The 24257-nt window shown below is 41.2% G+C and overlaps 1 protein-coding gene across 1 annotated transcript in view; it reads right to left on the bottom strand.

Moving 5' to 3' along the window:
- Window positions 1–2348: 2348 nt before the first annotated feature.
- Window positions 2349–24257, bottom strand: part of ALLC (allantoicase) — a 31611-nt gene continuing 9702 nt past the window's right edge. The window contains exons 4-12 of the mRNA XM_050950935.1: window positions 21483–21570; window positions 20117–20242; window positions 18889–18968; window positions 16992–17124; window positions 10569–10724; window positions 4994–5067; window positions 3804–3912; window positions 2897–3024; window positions 2349–2501 (exon numbers count right to left, since the gene is read on the bottom strand). Of these exons, the coding sequence (XP_050806892.1) occupies window positions 2349–2501; window positions 2897–3024; window positions 3804–3912; window positions 4994–5067; window positions 10569–10724; window positions 16992–17124; window positions 18889–18968; window positions 20117–20242; window positions 21483–21570 (1047 nt within the window). The remainder of the gene's footprint in view (window positions 2502–2896; window positions 3025–3803; window positions 3913–4993; window positions 5068–10568; window positions 10725–16991; window positions 17125–18888; window positions 18969–20116; window positions 20243–21482; window positions 21571–24257) is intronic.

The raw sequence follows: 24257 nt of genomic DNA, 5'->3' as shown, positions 1-24257 counted from the left end.
AACTCAGCCAGAGGTTATGAGTCTATTACAGGAGTGGATGCATGAGGTTCTGTGGCCTGCAACATGCAGGAGGTCACACTAGGTGATCATGATGGTCCCTTCTGACCTTAAAGTATGAGGGACTGGGTAGATAGGTGGAAACCCACAACATGATAAAGCAGACAATAGAAAATGGGAATCTCTTTATTATAGCACCACACACCATGGCCACAAATTATTATGCAAACTAAAGGACAGATACAAAGTAAGCTATAAAGGTTAAGAAACAATATGGAGAAAAGTTCCATCCTTAGAACAAGACATTACACATATTAGATGACTCATGAGAGGAAGGATGGTCCAGTGGGGAGGGTGCTGGCCTGGCACTTGTGGATTCAATCCCCTGTTTGGCAATAGGTTTCTTGTGTGACATTTAGCAAGGTACTTAATCTCTCTGCATCTCCATTCTCTATCTGCAAAATGGGAATAATTGCATTTCCCTACCCAGCTGAATGTTATGAGGAGAAACACATTAAAGATAGAGATAACAAATACCTTGGATAGATTGTAGTATTACAAATTAAGCACTTTTCACTGATACTTCATAAGAGTGATAAATAACAATACTAATGATGTCAGAAATATTAATTAGGTGTAAATCAAAAGCATAGATTGCAAACAGTATATGTTATGCCACAACATATTTTGAATGCTCCCAAATACAGTGCACTAAACAAGTAAAGTCAGATACAGTTCTGTAATACGCAGTTTTGACCCTATATAAAATATACATTATATCAAATTTCACAGTGAAAGACCACTTACATATAAAGAAAAAATGTCCCCATTCCATGGACAATTCAGCTTTAACTATAGAATCACTGCCAGTGCCTCCATAATTGTTACAGACAATGCTATTTTACATTCAATTATTATGCAAAATTCCAGAAAATTGTTTGCCGTATCTGCCTTCATATATATCATTCGGCATTTTAATTACTACAGTATAAGCTTGAGTACAAAAATTTAGAAACACCACCCCCCGCGCACGCACACACACACACTCCATAAAGATGCCTGCCCATGGCCCCAACTATTCTCCATCATCATCACAGCACTTCCACCCAGAAGCCCTGGTGCAAATGAGAGGTGCATAGGGAACAAGGCAGGTGTGTGCCCAGAGTAAGGAAAGCAAAGCAATACTTGGGGCCACCTTTTCCTATCTGCAGTATATCATGATCATGTGCCATCACACAAAAAACCTCCCTATGCCACGTGGAATCAGCCCCATGCTGAGCACTTTTTTCTCTCCAAAAGAAATATTGCCTCATTCAGTATAATCTAGGCCCAGGGTCACAATTTTGAAAACTGGGTGCTTAGAGCTATGCTTCTGAAGCCATATTTAGGCACTTAATTCAGTGACCTGATTTTTTTAAGTGCTGAACACCCAATAGCTCCCACTGACGTCAAAGAGAACCCCAGGATGCTCAGCATTTTTGAAAATCAGGTCACTGATTTGGATCGCTAAATATAGATTTAGCAACATAACCTTAGCCTAGGCTGGTAGAGAAACAGACAATATTTGGGTGTTAGGTTACAGCCAAAAAGTGCAAGGAAAAGGAGGGTTGAAATCATTCTATGTGTTTTCATAAAGAAATATGTTTCCAAATTCCACCAATATATTGACACACACACAAACTTGAGGCTGACAGGGAGACTCAACCTGTCTTTCTTCTTCGGGTTTGGAATCTTGGCAAAATAATCCAGGAGAGCACTTTGTACTATCAGAAGGATAGGCTGTAGAGATGCTTATGAATACATAATTTATATAATGAATAATTATGAAATGCCTGTATATGGGACATGAGTGAAAGCACTAGAACATAAGTAGAGCTTTTTGACTGGCTTATAACTAAGACAGACATAACAATAAAGCAAAGCCTGTCTCTGATTTATTTTTATTTTAAAATGCTATTTCTTTTCACCAGAAAGACACTGCAGGTAGTGCATTTTAGGGTAATAAGTGGATTTACATAGTGGTTAAAATAATTAGGCCTTCAATTTTGATTTTCACAAAGATGAGCTATGATCACCCAGGAGTGCACTGTGTTATCATTGATTGATTTTCCCCAAAAAATACATTTCAGCAAAAATATATTACATTCATTATTTTCCTAGGAGTAGAGAAGTCACTGTATTATTGTACAGCCATAATACATACAGAATTGTTATGTTTGAATTATTGCTGGGAAAAAGTCATGCTTAGTTTAATGCATGTGTACCATTCAATGAATATTCAAGTTTCTATAACAGGGGGAAAAGTGAACATCCATTCTATAACCCTTAAAGCCTTTTTTAGAAAATCCTCTTCATTTGCTTGCATAAAGCAGAGTCCGTGGGAAACCCCAGAGACGCATCCTACTTACACCTCCATCAGGAACAATAACGAGTCTCACATGAGTGATTACATCCTGCATTTGTAGGGCAGTGCCATCAAAGAAATGCCTCTTGTTAGGCTTAAGCTAAAACAAAAATGTAAGGTAAAACTGGCATACTTAAATACTGCCTTTTAACAGAATAACTGTTACATATAGACAGAAGAGTGCATATGTCCACTAAAACTTTAGCTACAGATAAAATAGATTAAATTCAGGTACACAGAGAAGAAGCTACAAAATTCAAGAATCCAAAATAATCTCCTTATTTGATATACTGTATAATGCTTCTCCATCCCCCAAGAAAACAAAAAGATCATGAAAACAAGATGCGTATCCACTTTTGCTTACTATACTGTGTAGTTTTGTCCTTGTAATGTTTGGAAATTGATCTACTCATATAAAAACCTATAAAATGCTTTTTTTTAAGCATTATTTCAGCAGTCCACAGTGCTCATAGGATCTAGAAATAAAAGCCTTACCTTTGTAAAAGAAAGCAAAGGATTCCATTTTGGATTCTGTTTAAGGTTCCATTTCTGTGTTATATACTCTTTTTCTTCTTCTGTGTTCAAAACACAGGCCTCAAGTTGGCAAGTATCTGGAAAGTTACCTGATGGCAAACAGTAACATGCTTTTGTATATTTTTGTCGCATTATAATTTTCTTAAGATAAATTTATTTTATAAACTAAATTTAGGCTTTCAGAGCTGAAACACAGAGTAATGAATTTCACAAAACACAGGTTTGATTCTTTACGTTTGTACTGCAGTGATGGCTAAAAAAAATAAGTAGAGCTGGACAAATAATTAAAAAGCTATTTACAAATATTTTAATATAAAAAAATCACAAAGCTTGTATTTATTCATGAATATTAGTGAATTATGCACCTGCCTTTGTCACCAGGACCAATAATGGAAAACATCCACATAATTTATTCCATAAATTCCACATTCATCATACGATATTTGTTCAATAAAATACATTTTTCTACAAATACTTGAAACCTACTGCTTGAAGGAATATGGTTTGACTCTTTGTAACAATTGATATAGAGTGCTCAGATTCTCCAATCCGTTCAACTGAGTGACTTTAATGGAATCAGGATTTTAATGACAAAATTCCCACGGACTTCAATGGAGCCAGGATTTCACCCAGTGACTGCCCTCCCAGCATCGAGGACTCCTCCCCTGACTTAGGGCAGTCCTGGTGCTGATATGCCCAGCAGAAGGGAGATACACCCTAGATGCCCCTAAGCTTAGCTGATCATCAACTGCTGGAACTGTTTAATTCCACCTTTCCCAGTGGTCCTGCACAATATATCTATGGTACAACATATATTTTTGGTATGATCAATAAAATACACGGGACAAACAAGAAGCATTTGTTCTACCTTTAAAGTGATTAGTGTCTATTTCAATGTGAGTTATTACACAAGGATGTGCCAGCCGGAAAACTGCCCATTCACTCCCTGGCATGAGGAGGATACCTTTCTCATCAGTCTGAAAATAACAGGGAAAAATCTTTTACATGGTTCGGTGAATCAGAAAAATCAAAAAGGTAAAGATAAGGCATGGTACATTTTTGCATTTACTAGCTGAACTTGGTTTCTTAAAAGTACATTTTACTTTCAGACTATTGAATGAATCTGATTAAACACCGGATCCCCAACCTTCCTTCTGACAATGAGAATTTTTTCTGCAAAGAACTACATTACCCCAGTAAAGCTACCTTCATGGAATGGGTTAGAGCCCTATTAATAGGACTGAGTAAGATATGGAATCTGCAGGTCAATACAAATATAATGCATTTAAAGAGAGAATTCACAAGAGATTCGGTATGTTTTGTTATGGATAGCTGTTATGTAGCTTTCTTCTTTAAGAAGAAATCCCATTTTTAGAGGCTGAAAGCCAAAATCATCCTAATTTTAAAGTTCCAATAAAGAAAAGTGAACTAAAGGAGTAAACAAAGTGATCTCTTTCCAGTTGCAGGTGCCAGCATTCCAATCATTCCACATATCACATCATATGCAATTCTTACGATAAGCATTAAACCTGTTTTCCATTATTTAGGGCCCCCTTTGACATCAGTGGCAAACTCTTATTGACTGCAATGGATGCAGGATTAGGCCATTAATAATTTGCTCCCTTTAAAGCTGCTTGCACATTTCTCAATAAATATTGCATCCTTTGACTTTATTATTTTATCCATTTGTCTCTCTTAAGAACCTGATTCCCAAAGATGATAGAGCTGTAGTAATAATCATCTCTCACATTAGTGTAGTTCATTTCATTATCAAGAGAGGTTAAGAATCCAGACAGAGATGGTGAGGAAAAAGACAGACCATATAGGGCCTAATAGCTTTGAACTAGACCTAGAGAATATATTGCAATGCCTACAATATGAGTTTCTGCTACCTCCTGGGAACACAAGACACCTCTAAGAAAACATTATTTTAAGTTTTCCTTTAAATCTTCTCAAGTTTCTCTAACACACACACACAAACATATATATACACCTCTTGGGGGAAAAAAGAATTGTAAACAGATCTAAAATCAGAACTGTAACTCATTTATTCCTTACTTTTAAAACTGGTGGCCTGTCCGGTCTTCTTGCTGTTTCCCAACCATCTTCCATAGATGTTGCTCTTCCTAGCCCTACAAAAATATGAAACTGTGAACAGGCTCCCCCTTCAGCTCCTGGAAACCCTGGCTGGTAAGTCCTTTTTGTGAATTAAGCAGCACATAGTGTCCAGCAGGGTATCTCCACCAAGTGTCTTTATTGATGTTTATATTCCAAGTACATCACAACATAGCAGCAGTCATGTGTAGCCCCTCTCCTTTCTTTTCCTGTCATTTTATGGTGCAGCAGACTCAGCATGTGAGACTATGAGTGTCAACTACCTCAGTTTTCACATAAGCAAAAACCTCAGTGTCCTGTATCCTTAAGAAAGCAAAGTGACGCTTTTTTAACGTTACCCCACTTTTCCAGTACTCTCACCAGTCCTTTTGGACTATCTTCCTTCGTCCCAAGGCATCTTAGATACTTTATGACTAACTTTTTCTCTATGTAATTATCCTTGCATTGCCACAGCAGATGCTCAACTCTTTCTTAGACTTTGCATGCATCACACAACCCATCTTCATGCTTGTTTAGCAAATATAAGTTACCATTCAGTTCACAGCGATCTGCTAGCACACTAAATATAGTTAATTCATTTCTTCTGTCATAGTTATTAAGTACACTACTATCCTCAAGTTTAGGACATATTTCATAGAACCTTCTTTCTTTTTTCTCTTTGGCCCATAGTTCTTGCCATTGCTTCTTAAGTTCTCTCTTAACCAAAATTCTGATGTCCTGTTTACTCAAAGAGATCTGTATATCAACCTCCTAATTTTAAGGCATTTTTCACTGCTTTTTCTGCCATTTCATTGCCCAGTATCCCAACATGCACCGGAATCCACACTGTTACAATGTGTATACCCATTTTTACTACCTTTGATTTAGTGATTCCTGTTTTATATGGCTCCCCTTCTAATCACCATTATACCTGATAAAGAGTCAGATAGGATAGAACAACAGTCATAGCTGGGCATACATCCCTTATCCAGGTGAATCCATTTGTGTCCCATGGAACAGATATGGTGAATGCTGCTAATGCCATGGTTGGATCATCGCTTCTGGTGCAGGAGAACCACATGGTGTAGTGTGATCACATCATTTTGGAAACCTGGGATAACCAGCAGTGGCTTCAGAACTTCTAAATTATGAAACAGACCTTCATGGAGATGTGTGATGAGCTTGCACCAAGCCTCCCACACCAGAACACTCGATTCAGAGAAGCCATACTAGTGCAGAACCAAGTGACTATTGCCTTGTGGAAGCTAGCAACACCAGACAGCTACCTGTCAGTTGCAAACCAATGAGGGGTAATAAAGTCCACTGTTGGCATCATGGTTGGGCAGGTTTGCAAAGCAATTAACACTGTGCCAAAAGTATGCACAGGGGCGGCTCCAGGCACCAGCATGACAAGCGTATGCTTGGGGCGGCAAGCCACTGGGGGCGCTCTGCCGGTCTCCATGAGGGCGGCAGGCAGGCTGCCTTTGGCGGCTTGCCTGCGGAGGGTCCGCTGGTCCTGCGGCTTCGGGGGACCTCCCACAGGCATGCCTGAAGAGGGTTGGCTGGTCCTGCAGCTTCGGCGGACCCTCTGCAGGCAAGCTGCCGAAGGCAGCCTGCCTGCTGTGTTTGGGGCAGCAAAATGCCTATAGCCGCCCCTGAGTATGCATGTCAATTCAGCCATCATAATGACCACAACATTGGATAGACTCTTAGATCTCTGAATTCCAAATTCAGGGATACAAAAGGCCATTCCCACTCTACCTGTGTAGTCTTCTGTAGAGTCATTGGTAGAGATTTGGCCAGAGAAATGGTGAGCCATTTGCCATGTATAAACTCATAAGTCATAGTCATCATATTTAATGGCCCTGCTCTTCCCTTTGTTTTTTCATATAATTCCAAATCCACAACAAGAGAGACAACTGTCCAGCTATAGTTCGATTTCCCATGACTAAAGATTTTAATTTCCCCAGACCTTGCTTTTCACCCAAGTCTTTTACCCATCTTATGACCCTATTAGCATATGGGAGTTTTTGTGGTGCCCAGTTACTTCTTGTCTACTTAATTCTCAACAGTCCTCATATATTTGTTTTGTATTCTTATCTTCACTATTTACATTAACCTTAGCCCAAAAGGCAAAATCTAACAATTTAATCCTTAAATTTATAGGCATTTCTACGGTTGCTACCTGAAGCACACAAAGGAGTCGTAATACTTGCACCACATGCAAGTCACAGAGCTTGGGCTTGCATCAGCCTTCTCTTTTGTGTATGCTGATTTAGAAGTTGAATTAAAGGCTTAGTATCCACAATATAGAACTGGTCTTTTTAATGTCCTGTACAGCAATAACAATGTGTTCCTATCTCTAACCCCAATTGTTCCCAGCAGATTCAGCCTATCTTTACATTTACTCTTGATATTATCTATATAACCTTTTCAAGGTCTTTTATCATCTAACATAACTTCTGAGAATGTAAAATTTTGGACAATCCGTGTTCTTTGTGTATAGAGATATAGGTTCCATTCTCCCCAAACTTTCTTTTTTGTGAAGATCATTCCCTTTGTTTTAGCAACTGAACTTAAATCCCCAAGTATCTCCCCATTCTGACATTCCCAGCCACCTCTTTCATTGTCTCCACAGCTATCTTAAGTCTTCTGTGCTTGGCCCATATAATACAGTCATCAGCAAATAGAGTAATACTTATTCCTGCCCTTATAATCTCCAGAGATCATTAATCAGAACATTACATAGGGTTAGGCTGATAATGCTCCTCTGTGCAATACCATTAGTAAGTTTATAAATATTCAAAAAAGCCCCCTCCACCCTGACTTGTATGGTTCTATCACTTAAGAAATCACTTATCCACCAGAACATTCTTTTTTATTTCAATTGCGGATAGTGTATACAGCAAGCCTTCCCTCCATACCATGTCATATGCTTTTTCAATATCCAAAAAGACAACTGTCAAACTCTCTTTTCCTCATTTTTTTTTGTATTTCTGTTTCTAATCTTACAATATGATTGATTGTGCATCTTACTTTCCTGAAACCACTTTGTACACAATTTATAATTTCTATTTTTCCCCCAAGTATGCTACTGTTCTCTAATTTATCATTCTTTCCATAATTTTGCCCACACATGATGTGAGGGCAATAGGTCTATACGCATCTGGTACTGTTCGTAATTTGCCATGTTTTGCTTGTTGCCAGTAGTATTCCTTTTCCTCACATATTGAGGAAATATTCCTTTTCCTCATATATTATTATATAATTTCAGTAAATCTTTTAAACTTCCTACTGGTAAGTGCTTGAGCATTTCACTACATATACTATCTTTACCTGAGACTGTTTTAACTGTTGTCTATAGATTTTTTGAGTTCCTATATGCTGAAATTTTCATTTAATATGTCATCTTTATATTCTACTCAGCCATGTAAGACTATATCCTTCCCTCTCTGCTTCCTGTTCTTTGGATACAAATGCTTCCATTCCTTTTTCTTCTTCCTAATCTGAAGCCATTCCTCGCCCATTACTTCTTCTCCCTCATTTTCCAACATAACTTCCAGCCTTTCACTTTCAGTCTGTATTTCCAGCTATGGTCAGCCAGTCAGTCACCAGCCCAAGCTGCCCCAGAGTTCCAAGCCCAGCTCTCAACCTCACCCAACCTCACCAACAGCTTGCTCCAGCCCCCACACTGCTCCCTGGCTCAGCCTTTTTTACTGCTTCCTTTCTTCTCAGAGCTATCAAGCTGGTGAGCTAATTAGCTCATCAGCTCCCCAGGTTTCTTACAGTTGCAAGTGATCTCTTCTGCCCTTTCAAACGCAAACTAAGTCTCTCCTACTCTGATGGCTTGTATACACTACAGGTTATATTGATATAACATGTAAGCTACACCATCCTAAGCACCGGTATGGACAGTTCTGTCAGTTGGAGACCTTCTCCCACTGACATAGCTACTCCCTTTATGGAGGAGGTTTTATTATGCCAACAGGAGAGCTCTCTCCTGTCAGCATATAGCGTCTTCTCCAGACATGCTACAGTGGTACAGCTGCATCAGTGCAACTACACTGCTGTAGCATGTCTAGTGTAGACTAGCCCTAACTACAATCAGTGCTCTAGGTGTTCTACGAGACCAGGGTGCTGGCTTCCAAAGGGCTCAGTTTATAGCTACTAAGAGCACCCTGTCACAGTAACACAGTGGAGGGTATTCTCTATAAATCAGCTGTGGTTTCTCTCTGCTTTCAATATTTCTTCTGAATTTAGTGCTCAAGAAAGATGCTAGATTGTAGTTTCCAGGTATGTCAGCTTGCTGTATATCCACTGAACATGTACATTGCAGGCAATGGATATGCTATTTTCATCACATTGCCCCACCAGTATGCCACAACCATAACCAGGCAAGCCCATTTCTAGGGGGACCAGAATAGTTGTTACTATGTTCAGTTCAGTCCTTTGCATCTGCTGAGACTGCCAGTGGTGGTGGGTTTTGTGATGTGAACATTTCTACACAGGGATATAGACTGAGAGCATCAAAAGAGAGGACGGATCATATCCCCCAAGAGCCACATGCAGAGGAGTGCTCCACCCATGGATCTCCGTTCTTCCACATGGAAGGAAGGCTCTGGACCCTCCAAAGCACCATTTCCTCTCCCTCCCTGACTTTCCAGACCTCCTGTCCACATGATCTGGGGTCTATGTGAGAGAGAGGATGGAATTTGGGAAGGGGCAGACCAGTGGTGGAAACATTACAGCCCCTGCCCTAGCCCAGTAGAATTTCCTTGAAAGAGTTAATACCACCCCAGACTATTCACTATTTTGCATAACACACCCTCCACCATTCCCAGAACACACTGGTCCCTGCGAGCCACTTGAGGCCAACTGGAAGTCCCTGGTAGCATGGCTCCAGTGGAGTCTCACTGCCAGGGAGCTGAGGAGTATAGGAGAAGAGCATGACAAGGAGTTCAGAACCTCTATATGGATGTATCTTGCAGATTCCAAGATATCTGCCATGTTTGGGGCAGCTTTTCTGTGGTAGAAGAAATAAAACCGTATTGTCTACATGATACAGAGGATTCTCCATGAGGAAATCCTTGTGATCTTCCCAAAGTTTTTGCCACAAGAGAAGATAATCTGGGCTCTGGCTACAGAATGAGCCATCTAATTGTAACAATTTATATTTACTACTGACCAGTGGCCTAGAAGTGAAATCCTTTCTTACAGAGGGCATTAGAAATCCTGGCCCCTATGGAAGATCTCATCTATCATAAATTAAGTTAACAAAACAAATTTACTGAATTGGTAAGTTCATATAGCCATGTGTGTAGGGCCCAGACCCGCATCTCATGTGAGTTTTGTTTGAGAAAAGACTACAGGACTGAATCATAGTTCAGTAAATTCTACTTTAAACCAGTTATTGTGACTACTGTGACCAAAGAGGGAGTTTTTGTTAAACTGCATAGGAGAATGATTAACATTGATTCTATGCTTGAATACAGTTTACTTTTAGTATTTAAAACCAGAAATAGTAATGCCTTTAACTTACCTAGAATATTTCTTGGGTGGCCTAATTGAGCACTGCTAAATCCAACACAAATACCTCCATTCTCCATTGCCACCAAGTCATCCAAGTCATTTGGGCCAGAAGCTGACCAGTCTTTCTGAACAGCACCATACACTTTGAAACGTGCAATCCCACCATCTGTCAAAAAAATAAAATTACAGTGAATGATTTTATCTTTAAGAATGAATAGAACCATGAGGGCCTTGCTTATACATATTCAGAAGCAGATTACAGCACAGATGGCAAATGCAAGATGTACTTTCCTTTTAATCTACAGACTTTGGAATGAAAGGAAAGAGCTTGGATTTCAGTGTGGAAGCTGATCACAACACGTTTCCACACAGGGGTTCTGTAGTTTATGATGTCATTAATAAACATCAAGACCAGTAGGATATCCGTGCAACACGTCAGTGCACTAATAATCCACAGTGCAGTCGAATCTGAGAATATTGGCAATCCCTTTAAACCATTGTGTAGTTGTAGTTTATAAAATTCACACTAAAAATCAAAGGGCAAAACTGATAGAAACATCAAACAAATTTTATAACAACACAGTTCTGGATATATTTGTGCATTCTAGGTATACTCGGTCCTGTCTCGGTGTCGGGATGGATTAGGTGATCTCTTGCGATTCCTTCCAGCCTTACATTTTTATGATTGCTCCAAGGTTACTTCTCATGAGCATTTCAGAAATTTGTTAAAAAGCCAAAATATTATTTTAAATGACAATTGAACATTTTTCTACAAAAGAAGCTGCTGTTATACAGTGCATCCTTTATCCAGATGTATACTAATGCATTAGAAAATTTCAATCAGGCAACTGTCATGTCGGGGGATTGGGCAGTCATGCTTCATGATCGGAGCAGTGATGGTCAAAGGCCAGGAACAGCACCAAATGCAGAGCTAGTCAGGAACCAGGAGTCCAAGAGCTAGAGAGGCAGGCCCAACACTACAACTGGCAGTGGCAATAGAGTCCACTTTGTTGGAACTTCTCCTGGGCTTAAATAGGGCGCCTAGACCAATCAGGGGCCAAAGAGGAAGCTGTCTTTCTGACATGGTACTTCTTGTGGTGTTTATCTCCACAGGATCTACATGGAGGTGTGCATTGCTGCCGGGCAGTGGTGTATATATTTTTTAAATTGAACTCACCAAAAAATGAATTAAACTCACAAATTTTGAAATCCCAAGATATGCACATAACACAAAGAGGCTTCTCTGGCTGACCTCTGGTCCCTCATAATTGCTGCAAGAAGGCCCCATTCTGACTGACCATGAGCTTTCTGCTCCCTGCCACCAACTTTTATGTACAGAGCTACCTATTTTGTCTCCCTGTTCTGCTCCATCCTTAGCAAGTTTCTCTCACCTACTCACCCCTGTCATAAACAGATAAGAAAAGTTAATAACACAGAAGTACTTTATATTTCTTTGACTATAAAGGGTTAACAAGTTCAGTAAGCCTGGCTGTCACCTGACCAGAGGACCATCAGAGGACAGGATACTTTCAAATCTTGAGGGAGGGAAGTTTTTGTGTGTGCTGTTAGGTTTTGGCTGTTGTTCACTTTGGGGGCTCAGAGGGATCAGACGTGCAACCAGGTTTCTCTCCAATCTCTCCAATACAGGCTCTTGTAAGTTCAGACTAGTGAGTACTAGGTAGATAAAGCGAGTTAGGCTTATGTTTGTTTTCTTTATTTGCAAATGTGTATTTGGTTGGAAGAAGTTCAGATGTGTGTTTGGCTGAAAAGAGTTCAAATTGGTATTTTGCTGAAAAGATTTTAATTTGTACTTGTATACTTAGGCTGGGAGGGTATTCCCAGTGTCTATAGCTGAAAGACCCTGTACCTATTCCATTTATTTTTTAATTTACAAAGATAATTTTTACTGTTTTTTCTTTCTTTAATTAAAAGCTTTTCTTGTTTAAGAACCTGATTGTTTTTTTATTCTGGTGCGAGACCCCAGGGGACGGGGTCTGGATTCACCAGGGAATTGGTGGAGAGAAAGGAGGGAAGGGGGAGAGAGAGGCTAAATTCTCTCTGTGTTAGGATTACTGTCTCTCTCAGGGAGAATCTGGGAGGGGGAAAGAGAAGAAGGGAGGAAGGTGAATTGTCCTCTCTGTTTCAGGATTCAAGGAGTTTGAATCACAGTGATCTTCCAGGGTAACCCAGGGAGGGGAAGGCTGGGAGAGGCAATGGTGAGGGAAAGGGTTTACTTTCCTTGTGTTAAGATCCAGAGGGACTGGGTCTTAGGGGTCCCCGGGCAAGGTTTTGGGGGGACCAGAGTGTACCAGGCACTGGAATTCCTGGTTGGTGGCAGCGCTACAGGTTCTAAGCTGGTAATTGAGCTTAGAGGAATTCATGCTGGTACCCCATCTTTTGGACGCTAGGTTCAGAGTGGGGAATTGTACTATGACAACCCCATACTGCTTCCTGTGCATGCTTCACACATAAATATATAAGTGAGATCAATATCAGGGAAATTAAGAAAAGAAGGCTGGGAGAAAACCGGTTGTTCCTACCAGAAACAACAGCTTTAGCCAGGACTGACATTGCTTGGGAGCCCTGGTCTGACACCTCCTCCATCTCAGGTCCTCCTTCCTTCACAGTCTAGTGCTCTGGCCCTGGAAAACTGCCAGAGCCCTGAAGGTATAAAACTGCTCAGGACAGGCTAGCCTCCTAAGGGCTGAAGTCTATCTCACATAACTAAAATCACCTTTGGATCACTAAATGCAATCCAATCATCAGAGAGGGGGTTATATGCCTAAAATAGATTTCCACTGTAGTAAGTGAAGGCCCTGATAAAGGCCCAGTATGAGGCCTGAGGCCTGAACTAAAGTAATGGCCAAGACTTTGCTAACATAAAGCAAAGTGAAGCTGTGAGCCAGAGGCAGGCCCTGCTCACAGAAGCTGGCAAGGAAAGGGCTGATGCCGCAAGAAGATACGTACCTAAAAGGTACTGAACACTAGAGATCAGAACATTCACATACTTGCGCATTCCACACAGATAACAAGGAACAGGCCGACCCATCCCAATGACAGGGGCAAAAGGGTAAAATGATGGATAGAGTTGTTTTGATAGAACCAACATGTACAAGGTGAGAGGCGGCACCTTACTGCTTAGAGGGGTTGTACCTTGCTGCGTGGAGGGGCTGCACCTCAATTCGTTAGGAGTGATGTGTAACTTGTTTGTACCTGTGTATAAAAATGTATCCCTGGGGCGATGTCTTTGTCCAGCCTAGGGGGCAGTGGAAAGTCCTGCCACTAACTGAGCCGAGTCCATTGACCGGGGACACTTTCTCGTAGTATGCCCTGTAGAGTAACAGTCTGGAGGGAACTGCTATTGTGTCCAAACGGCAATAAACCTGGCCGACGTGCTTTCGTACCTTACTAGTCTCTGTGGTCATTTGGGGGTTCTCTTCGAGTCTGCTGTGTCAGCTATCTGCGCAGAGCTGGGGCAGCACACAGAGGGAACACACGCACGCAGCCGAGTGATACCAACAAGGAGAGAGCAGAGCAGAGCACCACACTGGTAGCTTCTGACAACAACACACCTCTGACAACATCCACTATTTCCCTGTTAGCTGATGTGTTCATTTTGGAACTATTGACTATCTAGCAATTTTCTGAGACAGGGTTGCCTGATCCTGTGACCCAAAGATAAAGAAACCTCAGCACATTTAAGCAAAAAAGACTCAAGTCTAAAATATTAGCATTCATTGCACAAGGAGCCCAGCTTTTGAGGGTGCTTCCTTGTTTTTCTGCTGATTTCTGAAAGTCAGATTTTGCTGCATTCACTTTGAATTTCACAGGACATTTTCTGGTTCTGAACCCCAAAACACCAAGTGAACTTAATGAGATGCAAATTAAGTCTATTGACTTAGAATCATGAACCCCATGTGTGGCAGGGTGCAGGAATACAATCTAATCCCTAGCAGGGCCGGCGCAACCCATTAGGTGACCTCAGCGGTTGCCTAGGGAGCTAACATTTGGGGGGCGGTGACCGCTGTGGCCAGATCTTCCGCCATCTCTGTTGGGAGTGGCATTTTGGGGGTGAGATCTTCTGCCGCCTCTGTCAGGGGCAGCATTTCGGGGACAGGACCTTCTGCCACCTAGGGTGGCAAAAAACCTGGCGGCGCTCCTGATCCCCAGTGCACAAGAGTGAACTCCAGATGCCCTTTGAACACTTGTGAAAAAGAAAGGGCTGCTGGAGAGAAAGAGGAAGGGAAGAAGAGAAGAGGATAATACCTGGGGGAAGTCAGGGCTCCCTACCCAGACTCTGAAGGTTAGGCTAGCCTCCTGGCTGGGAAATTTTTTTGTTTGTAACCCTTTTGCTTTTGTTAACTTGTTTGCTTTGTATTTATAAATATTATGTGGTGCTAATAGACTTTACTGCCTATTGTTCTGTCTTGTTTCTGCTTGATCATCCCACTAGCCAACCAAAAGCAGTCATCTAATCTAATCATCATACCAAGTCTTATACCTAGCCCAGCACTTTGCTAGTTACTTTATTTCAAACTAGTTGCTCTCTTCCTGTTCTGATGGCAGCTGTAAGTGGGATTGGATAGACACAGGACCAGCCAAGAGGTTGTTAAATACCATAAAGAACGAGGAGTATTTGTGGCACCTTAGAGACTAACAAATTTATTTGGGAATAAGCTTTTGTGGGCTAAAACCCACTTCATCGGATGCATGCAGTGGCAAATACAGTAGGAAGATATATATACAAACAGAGAATATGAAAAAATAGGTGTTGCCATACCAGCTATAATGAGACTAATCAATTAAAGTGGGCTATTATCAGCAGGAGAAAAAAAATGTTGTAGTGATAATCAGGATGACCCATTTCCAACAGTTGACAAGAAGGTGTGAGTAACAGTAGGGGGAAATTAGCATGGGGAAATAGTTTTACTTTGTGCAATGACTCATCCACTCCCAGTCTTTATTCAAGCCTAATTTAATGGTGTCCAGTTTGCAAATTAATTCCAGTTCTGCAGTTTCTCTTGGAATCTGTTATTGAAGTTTTTTTGTTGGAGTATTGCAACTTTTAGTGTAATTGAGTGACCAGAGAGGTTGAAGTGTTCTCTGACTGGTTTTTGAATATTATAATTCTTGACATCTGATGTGTGTCCACTTATTCTTTTGCATAGAGACTGTCCAGTTTGGCCAATGTACCTGGCAGAGGGGCATTGCTGGCACAGGATGGCATATATCACATTGGTAGATGTGCAGGTGAATGAGCCTCTGATAGTGTAGCTGATGTGATTAGGTCCTACAGTGATGTCCCTTGAATAGATATGTGGACAAAGTTGGCAACAAGCTTTGTTACAAGGATATGTTCCTATGTTAATGTTTTTGTTGTGTGGTTGCTGGTGAGTATTTGCTTCAGGTTGGGGGCTGCCTGTAAGCGAGGACTGGCCTGTCTCCCAAGATCTGTGAGAGTGAGGGATCGTCCTTCAGGATAGGTTGTAGATCCTTGATGAGGTGCTGCAGAGGTTTTAGTTGGAGGCTGAAGGTGATAGTTAGTGGCGTTCTGTTACTTACTTTGTTGGGCCTGTCCTGGAGTAAGTGGCTTCTGGGTATTCTTCTGGCTCTGTCAATCTGTTTCTTCAGCAGGTGTGTATTGTAGTTTTAAGAATGCTTGATAGAGATCTTGTAGGTGTTTGTCTCTGTCTAGGAGACTGGAGCAAATGCGGTTGTATCTTAGAGCTTGGCTGTAGACAATGGATCGTGTGATGTGGTCTGGATGAAAGCTGGAGGCATCTAGGTAAGTATAACGGTCAGTAGGTTTCTGGTTAGGGTGGTGTTTATGTGTCCGTCACTTATTAGCACTGTAGTGTCCAGGAAGTGGATCTCTTGCGTGGACTGGTCCAGGCTGAGGTTGATGGTGGGATGGAAATTGTTGAAATCATAGTGGAATTCCTCAAGGGCTTCTTTTCCATGGGACCAGATGATGAAGCACATCAATGTAGTGCAATTAGAGTATGGGTATTAGGGGATGAGAGCTGAGGAAGCATTGTTTTAAGTCAGCCATAAAAATGTTGGCATACTGTGGGGCCATGCAGGTACCCATAGCAGTGCCGCTGACTTGAAGGTATACATTGTCCCCAAATGTGAAATAGTTGTGGGTGAGGACAAAGTCATAAATTTCAGCCACCAGGTTGCCATGACATTATCAGGGATACTGTTCCTGACAGCTTGTAGTCCATCTTTGTGTGGAATGTTGGTGTAGAGGGCATCAGCTGATGTGCACTGGCTGAAATTGTGGAAAAGCAGCATCATTTGCTCCATAACCTCAGCCGTGCAGAACAGACTAACACAGCTACCACTCTTAAATATCATAGTTCAGGAGTCTCTCTCTCTCACTCTCTCTCTGTATATATGTGTATTACCTGGATATATAAAAATAAATTACCTGGATAGATATTGAGCCTTATGTGAGTCCATTTCCTCTTACAACTGGCAGAAAAATAATTGTGGCTAGTATCAAGGTATCTTGGTTTCAACTCTTTCATAGGGACCAGAAGAGTCCATTCATCTGACTTCATCTGATAACAAATATTGATTAATTAGTTGTCTGAGTCAATGTGATGGATATTCTTCTTTAGTCCATATGTTTATTAATTAGGCTTAATACAGCCCAGTATGTTCTAATATATTTGAGCCCTTATTTCTCTACCCCATACATGCTAGAATTCCTTTATTAATCACCTGTGTTTTACAGGTAGGGTTGGGATGGTATTTGCATTCTAAGCCCTAGTGTTTATACAGTTTCAAAATAATTACCTTTGAGTTGAACTTTCAAAGAAATTCATCAGTCATGTAAGAAAGTTTGAAATAAACCATCCATTTTTGAGGATTGACCATTCAGATGAAGGTGGGGTTTTCTTTGATTAAATGCGTAGGGAAGTACTTTCTATTTTCCCAATGTTTTATTTACAAATAAATAAATACATGATGCTAATATAATGTTGAAGCTGAGATTTTCATTACAAAACAAAAATGAAATAAAGAGTTAAGGAGCCATATTCTGCTCTCAGTTACATTTGGTGTTGGTCTGAAGTAACTCCACTGGTTTCAGTGGACTGACTTTTGATTTACACTAGTGTAACTCTAGTATATATTCCTAGAACAACCTTAAATCCAGGTGCAATGCAACACAGACTTTATAGGTCTGATTCTGCAGTCCTTACTCAGGCAAATATCCCATGGTATTCAAGGGAGGAAGAATGGATGATCTTGTGATTCGGAGTCAGGAAATTGAATTTTTATTCTCAGCTCTTCCACAGACTTCCTATGTAACCTGTACATGACCATTTTCAAAAGTCCCTTAAATTTCGGTACCCAGCTTAATATGTTTAAAGTATCTAAAGCAGGGCTAGGCAACCTTTGGCACGCGGCCCATCAGGGAAATCCACTGGCGGGCCAGGACGGTTTGTTTACCTGCAGCATCAGCAGGTTCGGCCAATCGCAGCTCCCACAGGCTGCGGTTCACCCTTCCAGGCCAATGGGGGTTGCGGGAAGCAGCGTGGGCCAAGGAATATGCTGGCCACCGCTTTCTGCAGCCTCCATTGGCCTAGAACGGCGAACCGCAGCCAATGGGAGCTGTGATCAGCCAAACCTGCGGATGCTGCATGTAAACAAATCGTCCCGACCTGCCAGCGGATTTCCCTGACAGACCACGTGCCAACGATTGCCAATCCCCGATCTAAAGTCTGACACCTAAAAATGGAGGCATCCAACATGAGGCCACAAGTAAGCAAGATTCATTGGAACAAAGTGGAATTAAATGAAGAAAAGCCTTGTACAGGACAACTAAACTGTCATGTCAATTATATACTTCACAGTAATGGCCTGTTTATTTTTTTAAAACATAATAAGTAACTTGAGGACTCTTGAAAGGTGCCAGCCCTGAAAAATGAAGTCCTATACTCAAGGCAGAGGTACAGCACAGGCATGCAAACTTCCCTAGGCTCTCTTACAGATACACCTCAACACCGTTTTGGAGGTGCCCCTCTAAGTGTGAAATGATAATTCCGTTTCCATGCCCAGTAAATTGTTGCCCTCTTTGCTGACAGTGCCAAAGTAAATGTGCTGGTTAAAGCCATCAGCATAATTGGTATTATGGACACTCGCTCACAAGGATCTGGAATCAGATCAACACCCATTCTAATAATAGATCTCTGAAAAGCTATCAGAGTTCAACATTAACGCAGAATCAAATTAGGCCTAATTCCAACTATGATCTAGAAGTAAAAGCTTCTGTATCCCATTAGAATCCCAAGAACCGCCCAGCCTCCAACAGACTATACCTTCTTGACGGCTTTTAACTCTTCATCTGAAGCTGCAGTTCCCATCCTGTCCCCTCTTGGCCAAAACTCTGGTAAATCCACTGCAGGAGCAATATAAACACATGCATAATCAGTAACTAGTGCTACTGAAATATTCTTGTTTTTATACTAAAATATATAGAATGACAGAAGTAGTAAAAGCACTATTTGATCAGCTGAGTAATGCCATCACAAGAAGCTCATCATTTTGTAGGAATACTTATTTTAGGTGGACCATGCCTATAAAAATATATTATGCTGGAAGTGTATTTGATATATTATTTCTATTAACAAAAATAAGTCATTTAGCTTAATTATTTCAAATTTTTTTGCTTTACAATAGCTCAGATTTTTCTCTTTGAGCTAAATCCCACCTCATCTTCTCGAGCCCCAGAGTAATCCCTAGCAGTGGAACCACTGCAGTTCTGCTGTACAAAGGGAGAGCTGTATAGAAGACAGCAGAGGAACATAGCAAGGATATGTAATATCAGCGCAGAACGGACCCACTCGAGCAACTAGTGTAGCACCAGGCAGGGAAAGGAGGAGATAGAGCCAGGGCAAGAAGGGGTAGAAATGATGCTAAAAGATTTTGCTCCTACATGGTTTTTCCCATCATTCACTGTGGAAAGGCCACACCCAGAGCCATGGATACACTTCATTCTTTCTAATGGAGTAGTTCTTGAGCCATCTAAAGCTTGGTGGGAAGAGTGGTGAGATTTCTCCCATGGTACATCTGCTTGGCACCCAGTCTGACTACTCAGGCTGGTTTTTTGGACTCTGGATTTAGCCCTTTTTGGAGGATTTTCTTTCTTTAAGAATTAAAAAATGTGTAATTCTCTAAAACGTGTTTTGTTATTAAGCACACACAACACCGTGGGGTAAGTGATGTGAACTTGTGATCTAAAACAATGAAAGTAACAGCTATATTCTCCCATCATTCACAGCCTTGGTCACCCAGTGTTTCTGACACTACACTGCCAGAAGTGCTGTTTTCCCAAGGTGATATTTCCAGGAATTACATCACTCCAATTACATCACTAACACTGCAATGCCTGAAATTTAACTATTTTATCTACAATAAGAAACAATTTATTGTACTTAACTTTATCCCAAAATAATAAGGCTCTAATAGTAGCAATACAATGTAAGGCACAAATAGCTCTTCCGCTAAGATACCTGGAGACCTGATATAAATTAATGTATTAGTTACCTTGCGTCAGACATGCTGCTTGAATTGATATACGAGGAGCAGAGTTTCCAGCAAAGAAAGATGTGTTTACCTCAAATCCATGGACAATACCTGGTACTCCCAACTGGATAATGCACCAATCATGTCCTGAAAGACAGAGGACAAACTGCTTTTCTAGCTAGTTTAATATAACACCAGGGAATAAAAGCAGCAATTCACTTCAACAATATTTAGCAGGTACAATCCTGCTTTATAAATATGTTTAAGAAAAGGGCTCAAGCTGTTAACTTTAAATCCAGATACAGTCCTCCATATGACCAAAATTTGGAGGTGTTCAGTTCTGTGGTTTTGTAAAATCAGCTTATGTGTAAAACAATCCAAAAGCTACAACACATTCCAATTAAGTTTTGAAGGAATTTTCATGTAATCAAAACCCGAAGAACTCCATAAAGACACTAAGCATACTTGACAAAACATGAATCGTACCAACTTGCTGATTGTTATAATGGCATTTTGAAGAGCATTAGATGTTTGGATTTTAAAAAGCTGTGTGGTTTCCTAAGGCCTTGGACAGAAAATCAAAGGATAAGCTGACAACTCTTTAAGAAAGCCAAGTTTGGAATAATTCTATCTGGTTGCCTTTTCTCAAGATGTGGCGATGTGCATGTATTTTGGAGAAAAGATGAGCTCAGATGACAGAATTTGGATTCAGATCTGGATTTCGAAACCCAGAATTTTGAGTGTGCTTGTACCAGGGAGTTTGGTTCACACCAAATAGAGGACATTTTAAAAATTCAGATGAAGACCTACGTCAAGATTTGGAATACATCTAAATTTAGGGGTATTTGGATCTAGCATTTTGGTTTGGGTCCATCTCTATTTTGGAGTGAGCAATGGCAGGTTTAGAAGTCTCTCCAAATCACTACAAGTGTATATACAGTACTTGTACTTCAGATAAAAACAAAACACAAAAGAGCAGGTCATGACAACAAAAGCCATCACAGAATGTACACTTAATGCACAAAAAGAACTCAAACTCCCAGGAAGTTTGTAAGCTGTTTCTGGAATTTTTTCAGTATGCATTAAACTCATGAATTTATCTACTGGTTAAACGCTTGCCATTCAGTAGAACTGTGCAAAAATTGAAGGTCTGGATTCATATAGATTGGACGAACCCAAGCCAGTAGTTTTAGTCCATGTGGTGGTTCACACTGTGAAAGATTCATTTGGAGTTTCTGGTTCAATCAGTCCCAGCAACCCCAAGCTCACCACTCTCAAAACTGGAAGGCTTCATAATGATGTCAGTCAATGTCATCTCCTCTTCCCACCTCTTCTGCAAATCCCCTACTGTTACTATTTATTAAATGACTAATATTAAGTGTATTACCTGGAATCCTTTTCCTCCTTGTCTCCCATCCATCCATCCACTTGCCATAATCAGTAAATTCATCTGGTTTAAGAACTGGACTCTTCTTCTAAAAAATAAATAAGAACAACAGGCCATATTCTCCCCTCACTTATACCAGTACTATGCCACTAAGCTTAGTGTACTGAGCACTGAATTTTGACCAGCACAGAACATGCAGGTTTCAAGTCACTTGACTGATTTCATTAGTAAAGGAGCATATAGATGTCATTCTAGTCTCTAGAAAAATATCAGATGCATCAAACAATGGATTTATACTGATCTACTCGGGCTGAGGAGCTGGACTTCCATGTGCCAGTTTTATTCTTTCCGTTACATATCCAGGTATCAATTCAGAGTAACCTCACTGATTTCAGTGGGATTTTTGCACGTGTAATGATTGTAGGAACAGTTTGCTAACTTTTTTGTATTTTAAATGGAAGTATTTGAAATTCATCATAAATTCTAATCAGAGCTAAAATGTACTTTGAAATTGCTTCCTCAAAAGATGGGTAGTCACAGGAAGAATGTGTGCAAAGAAAACTAGTTAACCTAACTAGTTTTAAGATGGAGCTTGAAAGGTTTATGAACAGGATTATATGGCAGGGTTGTCAGCAAATAGCAGGAAACTGCACTCTGCAACATAGGAGGTCCCTTCCACTCTTCAGTTCCTATGTTCCTAAATGTTTGGGCTAGTATTTATCAGGTGATGAAAGGAAATGGTAGTTGAGGCAAGGGTAGAGGGGAAATCCCACTTGATTCACTGAAATATTTTCCACTGTACTGTAATGCCTGAATTCTGATTATACCTGAGAACCTTTCAGAAGTTATTATTATAGTAGTAATGAGACAGCGATTGAAATAAATCAAGAAACAAGAATCAAAAAGTTTGGTAAGCATAATCAAGCCTCTACAAATGTTTCCTTTATCAAAAGTAGCAAGAGCCACTGGTGACAATGAAGATGTTAGAGGAGTAACAGGGGCCACCACCCTTCATTATTACCAACTGGCTCATTGTACAGCTACCTTATAATCACTTTGCACAAGTGTAAATGACTTCATAATGGAAAAGACAATGCAGAACCAGATCCTTTGTTTCTGGTTGCCTACAGGCCATAATAGTGTTTTGGGGCACGTGACAGAGCTCTATTAGTAGCACCCTGGTCACTGAGGTTGCTCCAGCATTGAGAAGAGTACAGGCTTAATTGAAGCCAATTAATCAATTTCCTTTGGGGATCACTGACACTTGGGTGGCGATTGCTGGGATAATGGGGCAATTGGCTCAGTAACTGGGAAGATATTAGTGGGAGGAACATAGCAATCAGCCGGTGAGCCTGGGGCTGAGGAGTGAAGGCTGTGTGGAATCTTCTACTTGCTGTAACCTTGCAGTACCCTGTGATACTTTGTAAGGAAAGAATAAATACACACATGGTGAAAATGTGTGGTATGTTTGTGACTGAGAGACCACACAGACTGGCCAGGCAGTTCACTACATGGGGTAATGACTGAGGTGCCGTAAGACAGGGAGGCATCTGGCCCTTCTTTTATGCTCAAAACAAAAATGCACATGCAAAAATTCCTTCTTTTTCATGTCTAAAACTGGTCAGATGTTTTCTTTTGGAAAATTCTGTTCTGTGGAATTGACATATTCCTGCGGAATGTGTCCATTCAGTCATAATGTTTGATGGAAGCCAGGCATCTGGTTTCCTGCCAGCATGCCGACCCACTGCCTGCCTCCCTGGGCTCCCCACCATTGCTTGGCAAGTTGCCTGGTAGGATATTGTAGAGCCTAGGGTCCCTCTGGCTCTCTAGGCTGCCCAGCTTCTCAACTGGCAGGCATCCAGCTCACCGCACAGCCAGGGAAGCCAAACAGACAGCACAGTTCCCCAGGATGGCCAGCTTTCCGGGCTCAGGCTCTCCAGCAGCCCACCAAGTGAGATGTTGAGGAGCAAGGGCCCTCAGGCTCATTAGGCTAGCCTGTTCCAGGCTCCCCAGCTCCCAGACTACCAACGGAGCTGAGTGGTCTGTTAGCCAGCTCTTTGGGCTACTCGGAAAGCTTGGTGGTCCACTTCTTGTCTAGCCAGCTTCCTAGCTCTAAGGGCTAATTGGGGAGCCACTGGCCATCTCCCTGATTAGCTGGCTTCCGTGGACTATAGGCTATCTGGGGAGGTGGGTGGCTAGGTCCCTGGCCACCAAGTTACCCAGCAGCCCACCTGGCTGACTCCCCAGCAGGCCTGATCTCCAGGCTGCCCAGGCTCCCAGGGAAGCCGCCAGCCAGGGAGCCTGATAGGCAGGCAGCCAGCAAGCCAAAAACTTCCATTTCAGTTCTCCCAACATTGAATGTTTCAGGAAATTCTTTCCTGACAAAATTTCAAATTTTTAACATTTTATCCTGCTCTGGTTAAAACACACTCACACACACACACTCTCTCTCTCTCTCTCTCTCTCTCTCTCTCTCTCTCCCTCAGATGGCATCTTTAGAGAAAAATCTTGGACCTAGTAATTCTGCTTCTCAGAAGATTTATCATTTAGGATTCACACTCATTCACCCACCTCCCTCAAAGTTTGAAGGAAAGCCTATTTATTATTATTTATTTGTATTGCACTAGCTCCTATTGTGCTTGGCACTGTACAAAGACACAGTAAAAAGGAAGTCACTGCCCCAGACAACAATCCTGGTTTATGCTCAAGAGGCAAGAGTTGGATGAAACCAGCCAATGGGTGAGATGCAAAAGATGAAGTAGCAATGGGAAGTAC

The sequence above is a fragment of the Gopherus flavomarginatus genome, chromosome 4, assembly GCF_025201925.1.
Source record: "Gopherus flavomarginatus isolate rGopFla2 chromosome 4, rGopFla2.mat.asm, whole genome shotgun sequence".
Classification (NCBI taxonomy): Eukaryota; Metazoa; Chordata; order Testudines; family Testudinidae; genus Gopherus; species Gopherus flavomarginatus.
This window is presented reverse-complemented; position numbering and strand designations above follow the sequence as displayed.